The sequence below is a fragment of the Platichthys flesus genome, chromosome 6 (assembly GCF_949316205.1).
Source record: "Platichthys flesus chromosome 6, fPlaFle2.1, whole genome shotgun sequence".
NCBI lineage: Eukaryota > Metazoa > Chordata > Actinopteri > Pleuronectiformes > Pleuronectidae > Platichthys > Platichthys flesus.
The window spans coordinates 3433130-3452392 of record NC_084950.1 but is presented as its reverse complement, the minus strand read 5'-3'; the positions used below and the strand labels follow the sequence as shown (position 1 = coordinate 3452392).

Here is a 19263-nt window from a genome sequence, read left to right as displayed (position 1 = left end):
ACATTAAGTTATCCAACATATTGTGAGGCTGATATGACCCTATGCCTGACAACCTCCATCTGTCCAAGGTTAGATAAGTTGTTTGCTACCCATCAGGGTCCGACATCTCACTAATGTGGGAGTATGTGTGGCATCCACAGATGGCTTGAGGATTCTCTGTCTCTTCTACATGTATGTTTAAAATAAAAACATGAATCTGTGAATTACTTTAATAGCTCAGTGTTGTATGCAAGATGTATGTTTATAAAGTGGGATGGCCACCCTGTACCTTGCAAATGAATATATGAACCCGTGTAAAATTTGAATAGTTTAGTATTGAATACACAACAGCAGGATAGCTATGTTTATACATGGCACTAGGCCCAGTTTAATATAAAACACAATTTTATAGAATATATATAGTATGGGGTCCCTGCTCCATCTCTCCACCAGTTTGGGGGTCCTTAGCCTGAAAAAGCCTTGAAGACCCCTGCTCTAAGTAATCCAATCAGAGGTTTCCATGATCTCAATCAGCCAATCACATGGTTGCTTCTCTCTGTCACGCCACTTTTCAACCTTGAAACACATGTCAAATTAGCCTTATTGTGTAATGCAACATTATATCCTGTTGTTGTTGTTGTTGTTGTTGTTGTTGTTGTAAATATATGTTACATTTTGTCCCTATATGTGCTATTTAATAAAGTTAAACTATAATGCACGCTATGGGACATAAACCTTTGGCAGCATAGGAAAGAATAATCTCAAAATATACAAATATTCTGGACCACATTTATCTAAAGTGCGGTAAACCTCAGTGGAGTGTGTAGTTTTAGTTTGTCGCTCCCTTTTGTGCAGGTCTAAATATAGCGAAAAGACAAAGTTCAGCCTGCATCTGTCTGAGAAGTCTGATTTTAAATGTAAATTCTTCTCCCAGATGGTTGCAGCAGGCAGTGCTGAGCAAAGCTGCTTTCAGGGACAGTCGATGATTCCTGCCGTCTGCGTTGCCTTTAATTCTTCTTGCAGGGCCATGCGGGTTCAAACCCACGGCTGATGGTTCGTTTAGGAAACTGCAGCAAGTGAGAATTCTCTGAAGGATCTGTGGAAGTATGTTTAACTTTCTTTGCTCGTACAGAACACGTGGAGACTTTCTTCTGACGTAATGTTGTTAAAGAGCGAGGAGCTCTAGAGTATCTACACTTGTCCGATCTGGTTAACGACTGCATCCTCAGCAAAACGTTTAATAAGATGTGCAACCTTTCCAAAACCTATCAGAGGCTCCTTTTTTTTTTAATGATATGGAGTCGTAAGGAATTATTCACTCACTTCGTTATGAGTTATTTCAAAGTGCTCCCCCCTGTTTGAAACTGTGAAGCAAGCGGCTGAGTCATCGCTCCACTTCCTAAACGAACAGTGATTAGAGATCTCATGTTTTTGAAGAGAGAGAGAGAGCAATGGCTGAGCTCCTATTTTCAACAGTTAAACATCGGCAGCGTAAAACCAGGTCCTTCAAGGATACGGCCTGCTTCTCGAGGTGTGGTCTCAAGACTAGACCACGCCTCCTAATGCTGACGAACAATGCGTCCTTTTATCCCCGAGGAACGGAGGCTCCCACGGGTCAATCCTTCTCAGGGGAGAAACCTGTCCCAGGATTCATTGCACTTCGGTGATGAACTGTTTTTCAAAGAGAGCATCGAACGGTACATGTTAAAAGCAAAAGAGGAGGCATTGAAACGTTCTAGTCGTGCGGATCATCCTCTGTGGACCAGCTTGGCGTTTGTGCAACCCCTGAATCTGGACCCATCCTGAGTTCTGTGCAGCTTCTTAACTCTGACTCTTCTCTAGGTGTGCTGCATGTGCACATCTTCACATTTAATATTTGAGCCTAACTTTATCTGTATTTTTCACTTGCACTTTCACCAAACAGTCTCACTTTGACCAACATTGTAAAATACAACTCATATTGTCAAATACATATTGCTGCCTCGGTGCAGCTGCATTACACATAAAGATTTAAATGCTTCTGATTAATTGATGTGGGTTTGCACCCGCTCCAAAGTGAGAGGGGAGCTTGTGCGCTTGCTGTATAATTCAGATTGCTTTAAAAGCATGTCAACTCAATTACTTGGGTTTTACTAGAAATATCATGTCCTGTCCTACTGTCTTAGAGGAAACATCTCAGCTCAGGAGCAGGGGAAAGCCTCCCAGCCTCGATTCAGCTGGAAAAGACAAAGACTTCCAGTTTCCTGCTGGAAAAAAGCCCAACGTTTTTTGGGTTGTCAGTTTGGAACATTGTTGAAGTTAAGTTTACTGTGAGGGTTGTGTAATAGACTTTGTCCTCATGTTTGACATTTAAAGCTCCTGGGATGCCATAATAACAGTTGGAGCAAACTAAATCAGCTCTTCTCAAATTACATTTTTACATTATTTAACAGATTTGAACCTTTTTTGGACTTTTTAAGCTTGAAATGCTGTTGATTCATGAATGACAGGAAGTCAACTTCAATCTTTGTCAGAAAGTGCTTTCAATGCAGCTTCTTATATTTCATGTCATTCACTCTGAAGGAAAAACACGCCCTCACAGAGGTTTCACTACACACGTGGGACAAAGACGTCTCAAAGCAGATAAAGTCATGAAGCTCACTGGACATTTTTCCTATTCTCTTCTTGATTTCAATAAACACCAAACAATTGAAGTTGCTGGTTGTGTCTCTCTACTTCACTTTAGATATACTACATGAAGTGGCTCTTTATCTCCACTGCATCCCTCGTTAATCCTTTTTATGCTATAGTTTTACGCTGGTGCTTCCTCCCAACTGCTCCCTCGAAGGCAGGGGAGCAGTTTAAAGCCGTGGAACCTTGATTAAATAGTCAAGCCTGTGTGCAGAAGGTCAGTGAAACAGAAAGTAATCAGGAGATGTGACACTGGAGAGAATGACACAGCACTGAATTGCTGCTGACTGTGCGAGTTTGAATCAAGTCTGCAGAATCACATTGACAAAACGTATTTTATCTTAAGAGATTTTATTAATATTTTCAATTGACAGTATCAGCCAAAAACAATCATTGAAAATGAAAAATCATATCATGGCAATGGGAGAGAGGAGTTAGAATGGAATAAGAGGACATCAGGGGACAATAAGAAGTGGAAAATTCAATATCAGTTCCATCTCAGACTACAAATTCAAATAGAGCTGTCTGCAGTTTTGTCTGAGACTATATATATATATATATGTATATTGGATCTAATGCAAAGTTGACAGAGCGAGGGGATGGAGGGGTCAATGAAGCTTGGGTCAAGGTTCAGGGTTTATCAACCGGTCATTTCTGTGAAATAAGGGGTTTTGGCTTTTGGTCAGGAGTTGCAAGTCAGGCACAGCATGGGCAGAGACGGGGATGAGGTCAGAAACGGTAGAGGACACGGTCGGGAGAGTCGAAGAGGCAAAAAGCTAGAGGCTGTCAGAGAGGGGGATTGGGGGGGGGGGGGGGGGGGTCAGGCTGCCGAAAAATGGGGGTTTTAAAACAGAAGAGCTGTTGCGTGCTGCCAGTGCACCTATCATTCTTACTGAAGATGCAACTTTAGAGGCGGGTTGGCAGGGACATGATGGGGGGGGGGAGGTGGGAGTGTCCGGCACATGCACCTGGTTTACACTGCCAGGCAGCTGGAGGTGGAGGAGGGGTGGTCTCAGGAGAGCAGGGCGGGGCAGGCAGAGAAAATGATTTTATGTAACAAGAGAGGAGAAAGTCACGGGATGGGCTCCCTGCAGAGGACGATCTCCAGCTCGCCACGGTACAGCTTCCCACCATCAGAGAGGTTCATGATGCTCTGCTTGTAGCCCGTCAGGTTCTTCAGGTCCACCTCCTGAACACGGGGGGGGGGGGGGGGGGGGGGGGCATAATCCAGGTACATGTAAGTAAAAATAACTTGAGCCTATACAGACAAACTACAAATCTCTGAGAATAAGTAAATCTGGGTTGTGTTGAGCTGGTAGTTTAACTTTTAGCATTTTTTTGAAACAAGATGTACCCATATTTGGAGTAGTAGGGGGTGGAGCCTGACTCCACGCCAACCTACACATTAACCTGCACCCATTGGTTGTTACTAGATGTCATGCCCCAATACACATGGCGCTTTATGGTCAATTTGACTCCAAAGGGACCATAATTCATGAAATGAACATTAGCTGTGTTGAGGAAGAACTGAAACTAGAGATTGAGACACAACTTCCATTCATTTGAGAGAATACAGGTTTCACTTCTGTATTGGCTTCACTTTCCAGAGCAGGAGTCAAATTACTGGATGTCTCATGGGAGATGATTTCGATTTTATATACAACATCTTCATTTTACAGGAACTCTTAATATATGTTAAACTTATAGTGTCTGTATGATTTAATTTTCTTGTTCCACACAATGTGAAACTAGCTGAAACTAAACAGGATATTTTTCTAAATTCTAGATTTAGTTTAGTTAGTGAAATTTTGTGTTTGAGATTTGTAAACCCTTTAACTGCCAGCTAACTTTTCATCCTCTTCCAGTGACGTTGCACCAAAACAAAGACACACAAAAAAACAACTTATAACCCTGAATCATTTACTGGGATGAATAAAAGGTGCGATCTGCATTTTTGCTCTCACACTTCACAGTGTGTAAAAAGTGAACAAATGCATGTGACCTCTTTCCAAAGCCCTCATCTCACCTTCTTGTGTTTCTGGTAAAGGTCTCGTAGCAGAGCATCTAACTCCTGCTCGTCAATGTAGCCGTTCCCATCCTGAAAGAATCAGAAACACACAGTGAGGACGGGGAAGACAAGATCATTGAGAGACAGCGAGAAGACTGAAGACGGTTTCTCATCAGCGTGCACCAGCTATGCTTGGATTCTGAGCTTCTTGATTTTTGGTGCAGTGCACGGCTGCTTGACTTCATTCAATATTTCATGGCTGTCGTTATGAATGCACCAGCCAAATGGCCATTCATGAATAATGATTTAAAAACGACTTCCCATTCACAACTCTGTAAAGAGGGTTTGCTGTAAAGTGCAGCCACTCCGCTAATTAATGAGTTATGTGTCACATTCTGGACAGTCTCAGTCCAAAATGTTGGAACTTCTTCTTTGGCAAGTGGCACACAACCATGTTCTGCTCATCTAGGCTCAGTTTCAAGAGGACTTCAGAGCGTCGCGTCTTGCCAACTTTATTTTTTAACACTGTAGGTGCTCTGTGATGATTAGACGGAAGTCTCCCAGATCTAGGGAATAAAGTGTAAATCTATTTATTTTCCTTTTAAGGATGAAAGACCCCGGACGCTGCAGAGTTTTGGGAAAACGCAGTGACATCAGGTATCGGCCAGTCCCTCTCAGTTGCACACCATCGTGCATTTCAAATGTTTTCAAGGCCTTGCACAGTTTGGGGCGGTGGCACAGGAAGCACTGTGAGCCATGTCAGTATCCAGCTGACCGGCCACAGATCGGCCTGAGCACGATGTCTCAGCATCAGTGACGGCAGCTGCCTGCGTTTCAGCTGCGAGGGCTGAGCTCATAACAAAATGATGAAACTAATTACACACACAAATGGTGGTGCGCTGTTCACAGTGTGTCTACATGAGTGGACCAGACCACTGGCTCATCCATAATTGAATATTCAACCCCGTCCTCTCGCAAGTGAGCAAGAGCGACTGCAAGCCCTCAGTCCAACGAGCCAGGACATGAGCTCACGCAAGGCCCCCCCCCACTGCTGTGAAGCATTGCTCTATTCTGACTTCACGCTCTCCGACCTTTAATGCCAAGGCTCATATACGTACTGACTGAGACCGAGACAGTGGAAGGGATTTTATATGTTCAATATAACACAACATAAAGTAGTTTATATATATTAGGTTTAAATCTGTCAGAAAATCTTTGATGAATGTACTTGGATAGAAACGGATAGAAAACCAGGAAACTTGTGTATTTTTAAAGATCTTTTCTTGACTTGATCAACACTCAAAGCTCTTTATACCGTTTATTGCCACTTTTGCTATGAGGGATATGTATATGGAGATGAACAGGATTGAACCTTCTGGTTAGGGGATGACCACTCTACCCCCTCGGCCACAGCCGCACCCTAAGTTGTAACAGATGTAACTGACTAGGCTACAATACACCAGTGGTTCTCAAACTGGGGGGTTGAGAGACACCAAGGGGAGACGTTCGTGAGATTATGTTCAAAAATTAGATAAAAGGAATACAAATAAAACAATTAGAAAAAGGCATATTTTGGACATAATTGTCAAAAGTGTTGTTTTTTTAAATTGAAATCATCTGTTTGTTATTACCACCTTAAATAAAATGTCACCTACCTTATCATAGAATGCGAATATGGCATTGAACTGCTCAGTGGTCAACTTGACACCCTGTAAAAACAATATCTGATTTTCATTATCGGCCTCGGTCACAATAAAACTTAGTTAAGTTAATCATTCATATTTAAAGTGGAGGCTGCAGCACATTAATTGTACACGTAATGTGACCAGTCACATTAATTATCAATGCAAACAAGCTATTTTCTGCTCGTTCCCTACCTGGAATTTGAGTAAGAAATTCTCCTGAACAGGAAGAAGCCTGCGGGAGAGAAGGACTTCATTAGCGGACACAATAGCTGTTCAATTATTCAAAACCTTCTGCAGGCGATGTGTTTCAACATTTATACAGTGAGCAGAAGCCATTGAAATTACCTGGCCATCTCTGACAGGCCCAGCTTCCCATCTCCATTCAGATCAAACATCCGGAGCTACAAAGTGGGAGCAGAACAGAGATAGGAACAGACAGACGAGAGAAACTGAAAGCATCTGGGTTTTTTGTGTTTTTTTTAAAGGTATATTCTGTCAAGATGAAGGCAGATGTGGTTTCGTGAATATCAGCGACTGGGAAATAGAATGGACTTTCATAATTCATCCACACTTTTTAACAGAGGCCCAGTTAAGTTACTGTCTATAGAACTTGCATCAGACATTTCAGCCGATGAATGATGGTGAACCTTACAGAACAGAGGTCTAAAAGTTTTAGGTGAGAGTTCATTTAAAAAAGGAAGAAATTACAGTTTTTAAATGTTTTATGAAGATTTTATTAGTAGTTAGTGGGATAAATGTTTAGAGTATAAAAATAATAAAATATTGTGCTTATTGCAAAAGCCAAAGCAATTAAACTGAGGTATTAATTAGAACAATCAAGGATATCAAAATACTGTCTGTATTCCTTTGATCATTATGTTTCCTTCATACTGGACATGTAACACATCTGTGAAGAAGCAGTGGGTATCTAGCTTGGGTAAATCAGGTCAGCTCTGGGGCTTCCAGGAAGAGGCAGATGTGAGCACATCTGGGCTGCAAACACACGACCTGCAGGACACAGCGGTTCATCACCACTCAGACGCACAGCGCTGCTGCCACCGGCACGAAGAAGCCTCTGAGATCCTCCAGGCCAGATATGTACACCTCTCATTAAACCTACTTATGGCTCGCAGTGTTTATAGGACTGGCTCCACTAAGATGGTACATTAGACTAAAGGTAGAAAACCGCACAAAGGCCTAAACGTCATCCCCGTAAAATAATCTCATGAGCAGTTCAGTATTGGCTCTGTTGTTTTTTTACATATGATGGAATCCATTGTCAGTGAAATTTGGTCTCAGTATTTTTTGCTGATATTTTGTCTGAGAAGATGAAGCAGAAAACATGATGAACATTTGAGTGTTTGGACTTAACAACAGCATCACCTCTGAAATGGAGTTCATCACCAGAGCTGAAACTGCTGATGTCAGCAAGAAAGCTGCTGTTCCAAAAGCAAATAGTCCTCCCACCCTCAGAGGCGAACTTACCAAAGTACGAGAGTCTGACCTTGCTGCTCCTGCTATTGGAAAATTCTTATTGTTTGCTTTGCTCATTCCTTTGCTAGCAAACTAACCCACAAGTGCAAAAACGAATAACAGAAAATAATTCTGGGTGCTAAGGAGAAAAAATGGGCCACAAGGTGAATACCAATTAGGTTATTTATGGTACTTTTAATTACTTTGATAGATACAGATGCATAGTAAGCATCTTATTTGGGTAATTTATCCTGATGTACCGTATTGAAACCCTATCTGAGCTGACAGAAGTTCTACGATATACAATCTGTTCTATTTTTTTACAATCTGGTGCGAGGAATACACTAAAATATGTCTATGCAAAATGTGGGCTTCTCCTGAGTATGTACCAGTCCACGTGTGAGTGTGGGTCTTACTATGGTCTGTGTGTACTCCTGCAGCTTCTGGTCATCATAGTGTCTGTTCGCCTTCTGCAGCAGGTCTGACAGGAAGCCCTGAGGACGGAGAAAGAAACAGACATGAGCAAGAACATGCAGAAATGTGGCAAACACGAAAAACACAAAAACTATGAAAGAGCTTTAATTAACGTACAAGATAAAATACAAAGCTGTAGATTCAATGGCACCATCAGAACGTCCATTAGTAACATATAGTGAAAGTCGTTTCATCATTCTGGGATATCATCTTTCAATATACACAAAAATCTCTTGTAAACATAAAATACTGTAAAGTTGCAGGTTATTTTAGTAAAGAACAAATAACGATAATAAATAAGAGCACGGTTAAATAAATTCTAAATATTTAGAAAGTTTAAAATAATGACTGATAGATGAAAGTAAAAAAGCAGAAAAAACAAGGAAAAAATATTAGAAAAGGTAAAAAAACAAATGAGTGAATTGGAGTTTATTTTGTGTTTTGTATGTAAAAACGTAGTCTGCAAGGTAAAAAGTAACTGCAGTCATTAGATAGAGTAAATGTATAAAGTGAAAATACTCAAATATTATATTACACTCTTATAATACTATAAACTGAAATATTTTCCACGTCTGGTCAGAAACACGTCTGCCATCTGCATTTTCCCAATGCTTTTTCAAAAGCCACACCTGAGTAGCTCATCTGCACCTGCTCAGCTGGAAGAGATGCGATCCCATAACAACCGGAGCAGCCTAATCCGTACACGCAGATTCACTGACCCCATTAAAGCTCGACTCCCATGTGGAGCTGTTTCCTTTATGTGATTTGACACAACGTTTCCAGGAGGTGCTGAAGTGAATAATATTTTTGCATCTGAATCCTCACCTGAACAGAATTGGTCATTTGGGAATTTCCTATTGGTGCAGCCACTTAACTGTCGTCTGTCAAAGCTGCAGTCTGGTTCTAAACACGCCCTCACGCTCACATGGAAAACAAGGCGATGCATTAAAACCTCTCAGGGCAACACTGGACGTTTTTAGCTCAGATGTCACTTGAAAACCCTGACAGTGAAAATCCTGCAGCTTGGATTCAGTCAGTTTCTCATCCTTTCTTAAAGAATCTTTGAAGTCAGATGAGAAAGTAAATATTTTGTTGCGTTCTCCTTTAAAGAATCAAAACACCTGGAAAACGCTTATTCGGTTTCTTTGCTAAGGACGTTAACATAACTGCCACGTCTGAGCATCGACGACACACTCATGTGTACGAATTGGAGACATGTGGTCGACACGACTGTGCACCAAAAGTGAAGCTTAACTGTCTTGATCGCCCCCTGGCTGCAGAATAGGTCATGAACCCTGATTCCTCCATGTTAGTGGACTGGACAAAGTCCAATCTCAAAAGTCAAAGCACACTTTGAATACATTTCTCTCAAGGTTGGAACGAGTCATTTTTAGGTCGTTCTTATCACGATTGTTCATTTTTATGGTAAGTTTGGTTTTAATTTGTTATTTGATGCAATTAATAATTAATTAATAATATTTTGCATACAAACGAGGGAGTGGTATCAATCTTCTCCTCGGATATTTGGCTAAGCAAGCATTTTCCAGAGTCTTGAAGTTTTCCTTTTAATATATAAACAGATTCAGAAATAATATCACGGTAAGGAAGTGACTCCGCGTATCTCGTTCTTTTCTTTTTATTAGTGCTAAACCACAAAACATCTAGTCGGTGACTCTGCACAAATGCAAACAACTTAAGGAAAACAAGACTTAACAGTTTTGATTAGATCTAAATAAACTGTAACGGAAAAACATGTGTTTAAGTCTCAGCCTCAGATGCTGCGTAACTATTTGATTAAGGGTTTGGGAAGGTGCTCTGTGAATGTGCATGGGGGGGGGGAAGAAAGGAAAAAGACAAAACAAAATAAACATAAGTATGTGACGACTTTTAAAAACAGATGAGTAAATAGTTTGAACACATTCTAAAGTGATGTATGACTTGTATGTATAACGTACCTTCAATTCATTTGCTTCGATATAGCCACTGCGATCTGTGTCATATCGCCGCCACGCCTGAAAGAAATCAACAAACACTGGACTCAATTTTCTCTGATGCAAAAACACCCTTTCCTCCATCGTTATTTAACAATACACAAATTCTCTCCAATCGAACCCGAGCTCGCCCTTTAACCGTGCTCAGAGTTTGATTTTACTCTCGTTCCGGGGGGGGGCGACCACAGTAGTGTGGAGCGGGGCTGTAATCACACAGTTTCCTATACAATCCCGTCCCGCCCCCTCATACAGAGCGGAGGAGAGCGAGAGACAGAGAGAGAAATGAGGGAGGGAGAGAAAGTCATTTTAATGAATGTTTTAATCTAGCAGCTGTCCCTGTCCAAAGAAGGGCTCCTTATCAAAGATGGATGGCCATCCCCCCTTTTCCTCCGCTCCTCTGGGCTCTGCTGAGAGGCGCTACAGTGGTACAGTGGTTATCCATTATATATGACTCTGAAAATAGAAAGTTCTGCTTCCTCATTCTAACCCTTTAAAACCCTCTCGCCCACCTCCTCCGCCCCGCACCCTTCGGCAAAGACTGATTAATCCCCCCACCTCATGTTTTATGTTCTCAAACTCCAGCTCTCTTCTTCCCATCGACATTTCATTTATGTCCTTTCAGTTCGCCGCGTTCCCCCATTTGCCCTTTGCATCCTTCTCTCTTTCCACACCTTCTTTTTCCTTCATCCTCCTTCTCTCGTTTCATTATTCCCTCTCAATTTGACACAGGAGACAAGGACAGCTTCTTCCCCACATGTAATTGGTTTATAATTGACTCCGTCCTTTCACTGCAGCAGATCTAACACAAAATCTGCCATTTTCTTATCTTCTGAAGGGGTTTTGTGGAATAAATGATTTCCGTTTTTTTCCTTTCAGCTCAGCAAAGGGCTTTTTGTTACTCCAACGTTCATCCATTATTCATAATTCAGAGGAGCTCGGAACTTGTTTATGTTACTCTGGAAGTTTTCATATAAAACCGTTTCTTAAACAAACAACTCTGTTATTACATAAGACACTGAATTGGTCATTGTTATTTTCTGATTGGTGAAATAATACAGTCAGTGATTTATCGGTTGAAACCATAAAAATCAACCAATATGAGCCCTTGAGCATTTATGTTTTCTGATCTGCACCAATATGAAAACAATGATATGGATATGATTTGATTTACATGTATAAAATATGCTTAATGTTTTCTCTATTTACTCCCTTATATCAGTTTCAGCATCAGCCCAATAGGAATCCATCTCACTGCCACTGTCTTGTTTTAACATTTGACTTCGACACAGATGTTATCATTTCAACATGTTAGTCTAAAAAATATTTGTACTGGGTTAGTTTTCCCTTCACTCTTCATTTAGCAGCTAGTCTGACACGCCCCCAAGTGGTGGTGGTTGACCAATCACAAAAGAATGGGCGAGCTGGCCAATCAGAGTAGACTGGGCTTTATCAGGAGAGGGGTCTTAAAGAGACAGGAGCTGAAACCAGGTTTTTGAGACAGAGGCTGAAAAGATGAGCTGCAGCGATGGACAGTCCATGTGCTTAATGTGTGCTGAGATTTTGACTGTCAGCTTCTCTGCATAGACCAAAAAACACATCAGGAGGGTTTTTTACTGAAGGGATTTAAACCCCAACTGCCTTTTTCCTGTCAAACATCCGTGTTAACCTCTGCTCAGCCACTTCTCCAGTTAATGATGGAGCAGGTGTTGTTGTTCGATTTCAAATCCTACCACTACGTCTCAACAGAAGACACAGGCAACCTTGCGCAATGGAGGCGCTGAGTAGTGAGTGGTTTTCTCCAGTTAAATTCATTAATTAGAATCAGACCTTCAACCACAGACAGGGAACTAATCCGTGAAATTAGCTGGTAGGTAAAAACGAGAACATGCAAGCTGTCAGCCCTCGCATGCTCGACTGGCTCCTGACTCATTAACCAACGGCTCGTTAAAGCCGACCTGTCCTTGCTACGTTTCACAGCGAACAAGAGGCTTTTGTGCAAGAAGTCAAAAGGTATCGCAAAGAACGGATCAAATAACAGAGTTTGTTGCACTAGAAGAAACATACCGGTCCGTCCACGCTCACTCAGAAACACACTTACCACCATGAATTCAGCACTGGAGCTGACAAACTCTCTGAAGCACAGCAAGAAGTTCTCTTCAGTGGGGAGAATCTGGGCCAGCTGAAGAGACAAGTGACAGGGAAATGGAAGTGGTGAGAGCACAAGATGGTGGAGTTGAAAAGCTGGGACTGAAAAAAATGGATGCCAGGGAGCTTTTTGTCTGCAAAGCTTCAAATGGGCACCTCCGACATTAATAATAGAGAGACGTAACCTCAGTGGCAGGGCTATGCCTAAATTGGAATTCCTTTAAAAAACGATGTTTTCGGATGCTTTATATTGGATCTTCACTACAATAATTGAAGCTAAAACTCATTTGCAGCTTTTCCCGGCTGGCAGCGGATTATTGATATTGCAGAAAAACCCTCCTCTTTGCATCTCTTTCACTTCTCACTCTGAAAATGGTAAAATCGAGGGGAAAGCAATATCCCGAGCTGACGCTCTGCAGGGACGATAATAAAGACTGCTTTTAAACCCCCGATCTGAGTATTGATCGGGTTTCTGAATCCTCTCAGTTGAGCTGTAGTCCTCTGGCTTTGTGAATCATCTCACAGTTTTCTTTTTATAACTTTTTCTCACCATCCTTTGAAGGCAGAAAACACAAAGCTTTTTTCTTCAAGTGTGGTTTTTGGGTCTGAGCCACATTTTAGTGAATTTAACAACATACAGTAATTACACATAAAGAGAACCTTTAAACATGGCAGTGGTCCAGAGCAATTGCACAGATTGAAGTTTGGAAAATGTGTATTAGTAATAAACATCTTATCATATTACTGCCAGCGGCAAAGTGACTGTCAATTTTGGAAGAGTATCAGTGTTTTCTTTATTTATAGTGTTTATGCTTCTGGCTGCTGGCCATTGAAGAGAGTGAAATTAATCCTCTCATCTAACTCTGCAAGGACGGAAGCATACATGCAAATCTATTCTTTTAAAGGTTCAGTGTGTAAGATTCAGGTAAAAGGCAAATAGTGAATATGACGTAATCCTAGTGATGTTTGTTTCATCTTAATCTAAATTGTACGAATTTGTGTTCTCCCGCTCTAATGAGTTGTTTATATTTTAATATTTATATTTACATCAGGAGCAGGTCCTCTCTACGGAGGCCACCATGTTTTTTTACAGACTGGACAAACAAAACATCTTTTGAGTTTTTTTAACAACTGAAGGTTACCACAGGTTCTCTTTCATATTTGGAGGGTAGGGGGAGGTGAGGGGTTTTCAGCTGCAACCTGCAACTTCACCACCAGATGTCACTACATTCTACACACTGAGCCTTTAAGATAATAAAGACTAAGCATAATAACACAAAGCTCCAGGTCCTCACCTCTGACATCTCAATCCGTCCATCTTTGTTCTTATCAAACTTCTGCATGAACTCCTTCATCTTTTCTCTGAATGTGGGGTTTGAAGGGTCCTGGAAAAAAAAGGATTTGCAACCAATACAAGTGAGGCTCCACTGGGTATTGGGTGTGTGAGTGTGTGTTTTAAGTTAAAGTCCCTGTACTTACCACCCCCGCCCCTCTCCGGGCCATCTCCAGCTCCCTGAAGAAGTTTTCCAGCTCCTTCCCCTCGATGTAGCCATTACCTGGGAGACAGACAGACAGGTAACACCATGTTGATCCCAGCATCCACCACGTAGGGCTTGACTCAGTATCGCAGGAACGCAGGAAAAAAACAACATTAACTCAGATGTGGCTGCAGTGTCAAACACATCGCAGTTTTGCCGTTATCGATTCCAACATGGGTCTTTTAACTCTGAGTCTTCCTCCTCTGGCTCAATAGATTAGACTATTGACTAACACGATGGAAACTGATCACTCCCCAAAGACTCGCGGCGTTCACAGGGTTGCACTGAAGGAGAAGCTATTTACGGAAAATGGCTTCTTTAGGATTCTGAAGGTGATGATCCACAAGCAGCTTCTTTTATTCCAAGGAGATCAATAACATGGTCAGAGGGGAGTTTGGCAAATGGGACTGATCAATATGGATGACAGTGTCTGGGAGAAACAAATGTGTGAGGCCTAAAATAAAGAGTAGATTTTCAGAGGAAGTTTTTAAAGAATATATTAAGTATGAGAGTGACTATATTCTTTGAAGAACTTAACCTCCTCTTATCTTGTTTCACTGTGTGCTATCAATCATCCTGTCACATTAGGTGCATGCATGTCCATCATGTTTTAGGTTTTGGGGATTCTGTGATGACAAATTGATCCTGGGGACGACATAGCAGATTTTCTCCTCGCCTCATTTTATCTTTATTCCTGGTGTTCGGGCGCCCTGACAGAAGCTATTCAGAGGACGAATGAGCTGCTTCGCCCAGGTAGTCTGTGAACTGGTGCCAATATTCTATCAACAAGCGTTTTGAGCGGCCGGACAGATGGCTGCAAACGATGTAACTCGCTGCTTCAATAAAGCCCTGGAAGGCAGAGCGGCCTCATTAAACACTAACAAAGATTATAATGCCATCCACTTCCTCTCCGCTCCCTCTAACTCTGCCTCATCTCTGACTCCCTCTCTCTATCCGAGCAGCATCTCTGCGGCTTTGTTCTAACCATGGACATTTTCACGTGTGTGTGTGTGTGTGTGTGTGTGTGTGTGGGAATGTGTGCACGCTCCTCAGTGATATGATCAAAACTCATGAGTACGAGCTGTGCTGTTTCAGTAAGTGGGACACAATGCCTCGCTGCTATCGAGCCTCCCTCCCTCCTCTGGGCTTTATTGACATTTCGCTCTCCGGAGAGTAAAGACCTGCTTGATAATTAAACAGAATAAAATGAGATTAACTACACAGCGAATGAGATAAACTGACAATAAAAATAGATTTATGAACAGATTAGAGGCCGGAGCGCTGTCATTCATTCAATACATGCAGCGACTTTGCAGCCGGTTGATTTGTGCATGAGGGAGCATCTGGGTTTATTCACATGCAGCATGATGTCTGTCTATCACAACTTCATGCTGATGGTTTGTACTGCTGCCTGGTTAGTGTGTCCTTGTTTCCCTGAAGTGTCCACGATACAGGGGCTGAACATCGACAGCGAATCCATGATGATATATCAGTGTGCAGATGTAGGAGATCATTGCCAGTGGCTGCAGACCTCAACTCACATTTTAATCATTCACTTTAAACTACTTTTATACGGCCTCCAGTCTCTGGCGACTCTTAACAAAAAGGATAAGTGGAGTAGATAATGGATGGATGGATATACGTCTTAATGAGATGGCTCATTTCAACTTGCCTGCATATACTTCAGCCTCTTAAATCTTGCAGCCGCTGCCAAAGTAAAAGCCTCACAGACCAACTTTTGGCACACTCGCTGGGATACTGCGTCGGTCTCAGGAGATTCAGTAAAAGACGCTTCTGGTTCAAATTCTAAAAAATCCAACATAGGAAATCCTCTCAAACCGGGCAGCTGTGCCAACTCATATTTCAAAGCCTAAATGAAGTGCATTTGCCTTTCAAAGCAGAGTGCAGCCCTTTCTATTCAAATATCTTGGGCTGGGATCAAAGTGTGGTCGATTCGTGGTGAGGATTGTGTGTTACATGTCATTTGTGTTAATCGTGTTAATCATTCAAATTCCCACGTATGCAGGTAAATAAAAATAATTGACAGCAACTGATCTATAATTAGCGAACGGAGCTGCAGTTGTTTCCTTCTGCAGCTTTGAAGTGACTGAATTGAAAAGGTTTGACGGTGACGGCAGAGGAGGATAAGAGTGGAGGAGCTGCGCGAGAGAGAGAGAGAGAGAGAGAGAGAGAGAGAGAGAGAGAGAGAGAGAGACAGAGATGCAATCCAGATGAGATTTGATCCTGGGCCAACAGGGGAATATGAGGTTCCATCATGTGTGGGTGCATCGCCTCTTCAGAGATGTTTACTCAATCTGAGCAAACAAATTAGTTCTCCCCTCCTGCTACCCGAGCCACGAGCCACTCCCAGTATAATGAGCTCAGGACAAATCAGTTGATGCACAGTGGGGGTGTATTTGATTTGCAAAGCACGCTATGTAAAACATCTCCGCAGGTTCGGGCTTAAAAACCTGGAACAGGACTGATGTCCACACACACACTATGGCCAATAATTATTTTTTTTAAACCGAAATGACAACTTATCTGTTTGGATGTGAAGCCCCTGCACACCTACCACCTCCTCCTTCCACCTTGATTTCCCTGAGGAGTGGTTTTCTGCATGTGTGCATCAAAAACAGCTCCCGTTAACAATGAATTCCCAAGTGTGTGTGTGTGTCTGTGTGTGTGTGTGTGTGTGTGTGTGTATGATCCAGATGACTGCGACACACCTCGTTGGACATCTGGAGAAAGTTGAGTGAGCGAACAGGACTGAGGATGTGTGATAACGACCAGTATGTCCCACATACTCACTCACGTTTCTGCTGATGATTAATGGATATTTTAATTAGCCCGGCTGCAGCTGATTACTAATAAACCAGGGAGCTGGTTAACATTGTCAGTTTGATCTTATCTCCTAATTAAGAGGCTCACTGAAGGGACCAGTGCTTTTCCTCCCTGCCTCTGATGCTGTAACATGAGCCAATCGCAACCAATGTGACATTTTAACAAAGGACAGGGGCTGGAAATTAAATAAGATGATTTCCTCTTTTCAAATAGTCCATTGTCCACAGAAGTGTGTCTATGATCCTCCATGAGACTTTCATGACAGCAGCGCGCCTGAAGAATTTGTGATAAAAAAAGGAGCTTGTCGCCCTGCCACTGTGACACAGACACAAGACGTGAAGATTGAACAGGACGTGCAAGGATCAATGCAAGAAGATGATCAAGACTGAGACCATATAGAAAAAGGGGGAGAAAGTAATACACGCTGATGATTTTATGACATTTTAATGACATAATAAATCCATAAAGCAGTGAGCTATCTGCAGCCGAGGGAGCTGCTCTTTCACTGGAAACATGTATCAATGCTCCTGTGAGGAGAATCACTCTCTCACTGATGATCACTCAGTGATTATAGGTGATTTTGTGATTAATGGCTGAAATGAAAATGTCAGGCTTTCTGTGCTCATTAGGTTTAATACGGAACAAAGCTGCAATTACAAATGCATATGCATTTTATACAGTATTTAGGGCTGATTTTTCTAGTATGATATTTTACTGTAATATATATATTAAAAAAGAATCACCTTAAAGAAAATGTAAAATGATACAATTGGTTATTTAACAAATTTAAAATGATATTGTAACTATTTGGATTTTTTGCAACTTCATTCATTGATCAAGTAGAAGACATGAAGACAAATCATATTTTCATCAGTTACACACAAAGTAATCCCTATTAATTAGTTAACTTAAATATCCCTGTAAGGCACCTAGGGTATTTTTAAAACTACACATTTACTTTATATAATCGCAGAAAATGATTTTCTTGTTTTCAAATTGACAAATTGTGACTTTATACGATTTCTTGATAGTCTGAAGGTTTTTGGTGTTGCAGGAGCTCCTCGCACTTTCCCCTTCAACCCTCTCTATCCTCCTCATCCCTCCGTCTATCAGCTGCAGTGATAGCTGATCTTCTTTATATCTCATGGTTTCTGAGTGTGGATGAACTTTAAAGAGAGAGACACAAGTCCTACCGTCAGCGTCGAAGTGTTTCCAGATGTCCAGGAACTGGGACGCGGTTAGCTCAGCCAGATGCAGGTGAGGAGGCTGCTGTGCTTTGTTGGCCATGATGCTGAGGACGGTGCTGCTTCACAATCCCGCTGATAACTTTTCTGTGTCTCCTGATTCGAACTCACTCACACTGGAGACCCGGCGCGCCGCCCGCCGCTTTTAACCCCGCACACGAGCTGCACCGACCCTGCACCGCCAGAGGGGGCGCACTGTCCAAGAGAGAGTCCATCTATCCGAGTCAGCTGCCCTGTCCTACTGTGTGTGTGTGTGTGTGTGTGTGTGTGTGTGTGTGTGTGTGTGTGTGTGTGTGTGTGAGAGAGAGAGAGTGAGTGTCAGAGAGAGAGTGAGTGTCAGAGAGAGAGAGAGAGAGAGAGAGAGAGAGAGAGAGAGAGAGAGCATGTGGATGTAGTTGTGTGATGTGACTGCAGTGAGCATCACTGTTTTTGCATGTGCACGGGCAGACATGTGTGCACATGCATGTGTGTGCGTGTGTGTGTGTGTAAACGTGTGTGCGTAGCCTTGATGCATCATCATCATTATGCTAAATGCATGTTTGTTCTATGAAGCCAGTTGCAAGATGCTTCATACAATGCATGTCTCTGTGTGTGTGCATGTGTGTGCATGTTTGTGAGAGAGCAGACTGTTTGTGTTGTGTGAGCCAGTGCAAGTGCCTCATCAGGAGTGAGGTTGTGTGTGTGTTCCTGTTCCATTTAAGACATAAATGAGTGAGGACACATTGGCCGGTCCTCACTTTTTCCATGGGCTGTTTGAGGGTTAAGAATTAGATTCTCAGTTATTGAGTTGTGATGGTTAGGGGGGGGCGGGGGGTAAGGGGATGCATTATGTTAATGACTGTCCTCCCTTAGATGGAGTGTGTAAAGCGTGTAAGACTGAAGACTGTTTCATTGCTGCATCAACATAGGTGCCAAGTATGATCTAGTGCAAGATACATGCTTCTCCATATTATGCATCCCTGTATGTGTATAGTGTGTTTGTGTGTGTGTGTGTGTTTGTGTGTTCCTTCCCCTTACATCTGTGTGTCTATCTAAGCGTGCAGCTCCTGGAGCCCGTCTACAGTGTGTGAGGCGTCACAGACTTAATTAGAACTCACAGGCTAATCATCTTCCCCACGCCGCCTGCAGCCAGCAGTGATTAGCCCACATAATAAATGTAAATTCTGGAAAAAAAAGAAGGGAGAAACTTTATCACTAATGGCCATAGAGAGG

General features: G+C 42.2%; 1 protein-coding gene across 1 annotated transcript; it reads right to left on the bottom strand.

Annotated features, from left to right (window-relative positions):
- Positions 1 to 3456: 3456 nt before the first annotated feature.
- calb2a (calbindin 2a) lies at positions 3457 to 18162 on the bottom strand. The gene is made up of 11 exons (XM_062390510.1): positions 18001 to 18162; positions 13905 to 13981; positions 13721 to 13810; positions 12379 to 12459; positions 10245 to 10301; positions 8232 to 8309; positions 6688 to 6743; positions 6535 to 6574; positions 6313 to 6366; positions 4676 to 4747; positions 3457 to 3838 (listed from the first exon to the last, which is right to left on the bottom strand). Exons 1-11 carry the CDS (start codon positions 18092 to 18094, stop codon positions 3722 to 3724), a joined length of 816 nt encoding a protein of 271 aa, XP_062246494.1. The 5' UTR covers positions 18095 to 18162; the 3' UTR covers positions 3457 to 3721.
- Between the last annotated feature and the right edge of the window lie 1101 nt (positions 18163 to 19263).

Excerpts from the sequence above, each read along its gene's own strand:
- calb2a (XM_062390510.1), bottom strand. The coding sequence starts at position 18,094 with ATGGCCAACAAAGCACAGCAGCCTCCTCACCTGCATCTGGCTGAGCTA. Across the intron at positions 10,302-12,378 it reads CCAGTGCTGAATTCATGGTG|GCGTGGCGGCGATATGACAC; the intron begins GTAAGTGTGTTT and ends GATTTCTTTCAG. Across the intron at positions 6,744-8,231 it reads AGGAGTACACACAGACCATA|CTCCGGATGTTTGATCTGAA; the intron begins GTAAGACCCACA and ends CCCACTTTGTAG.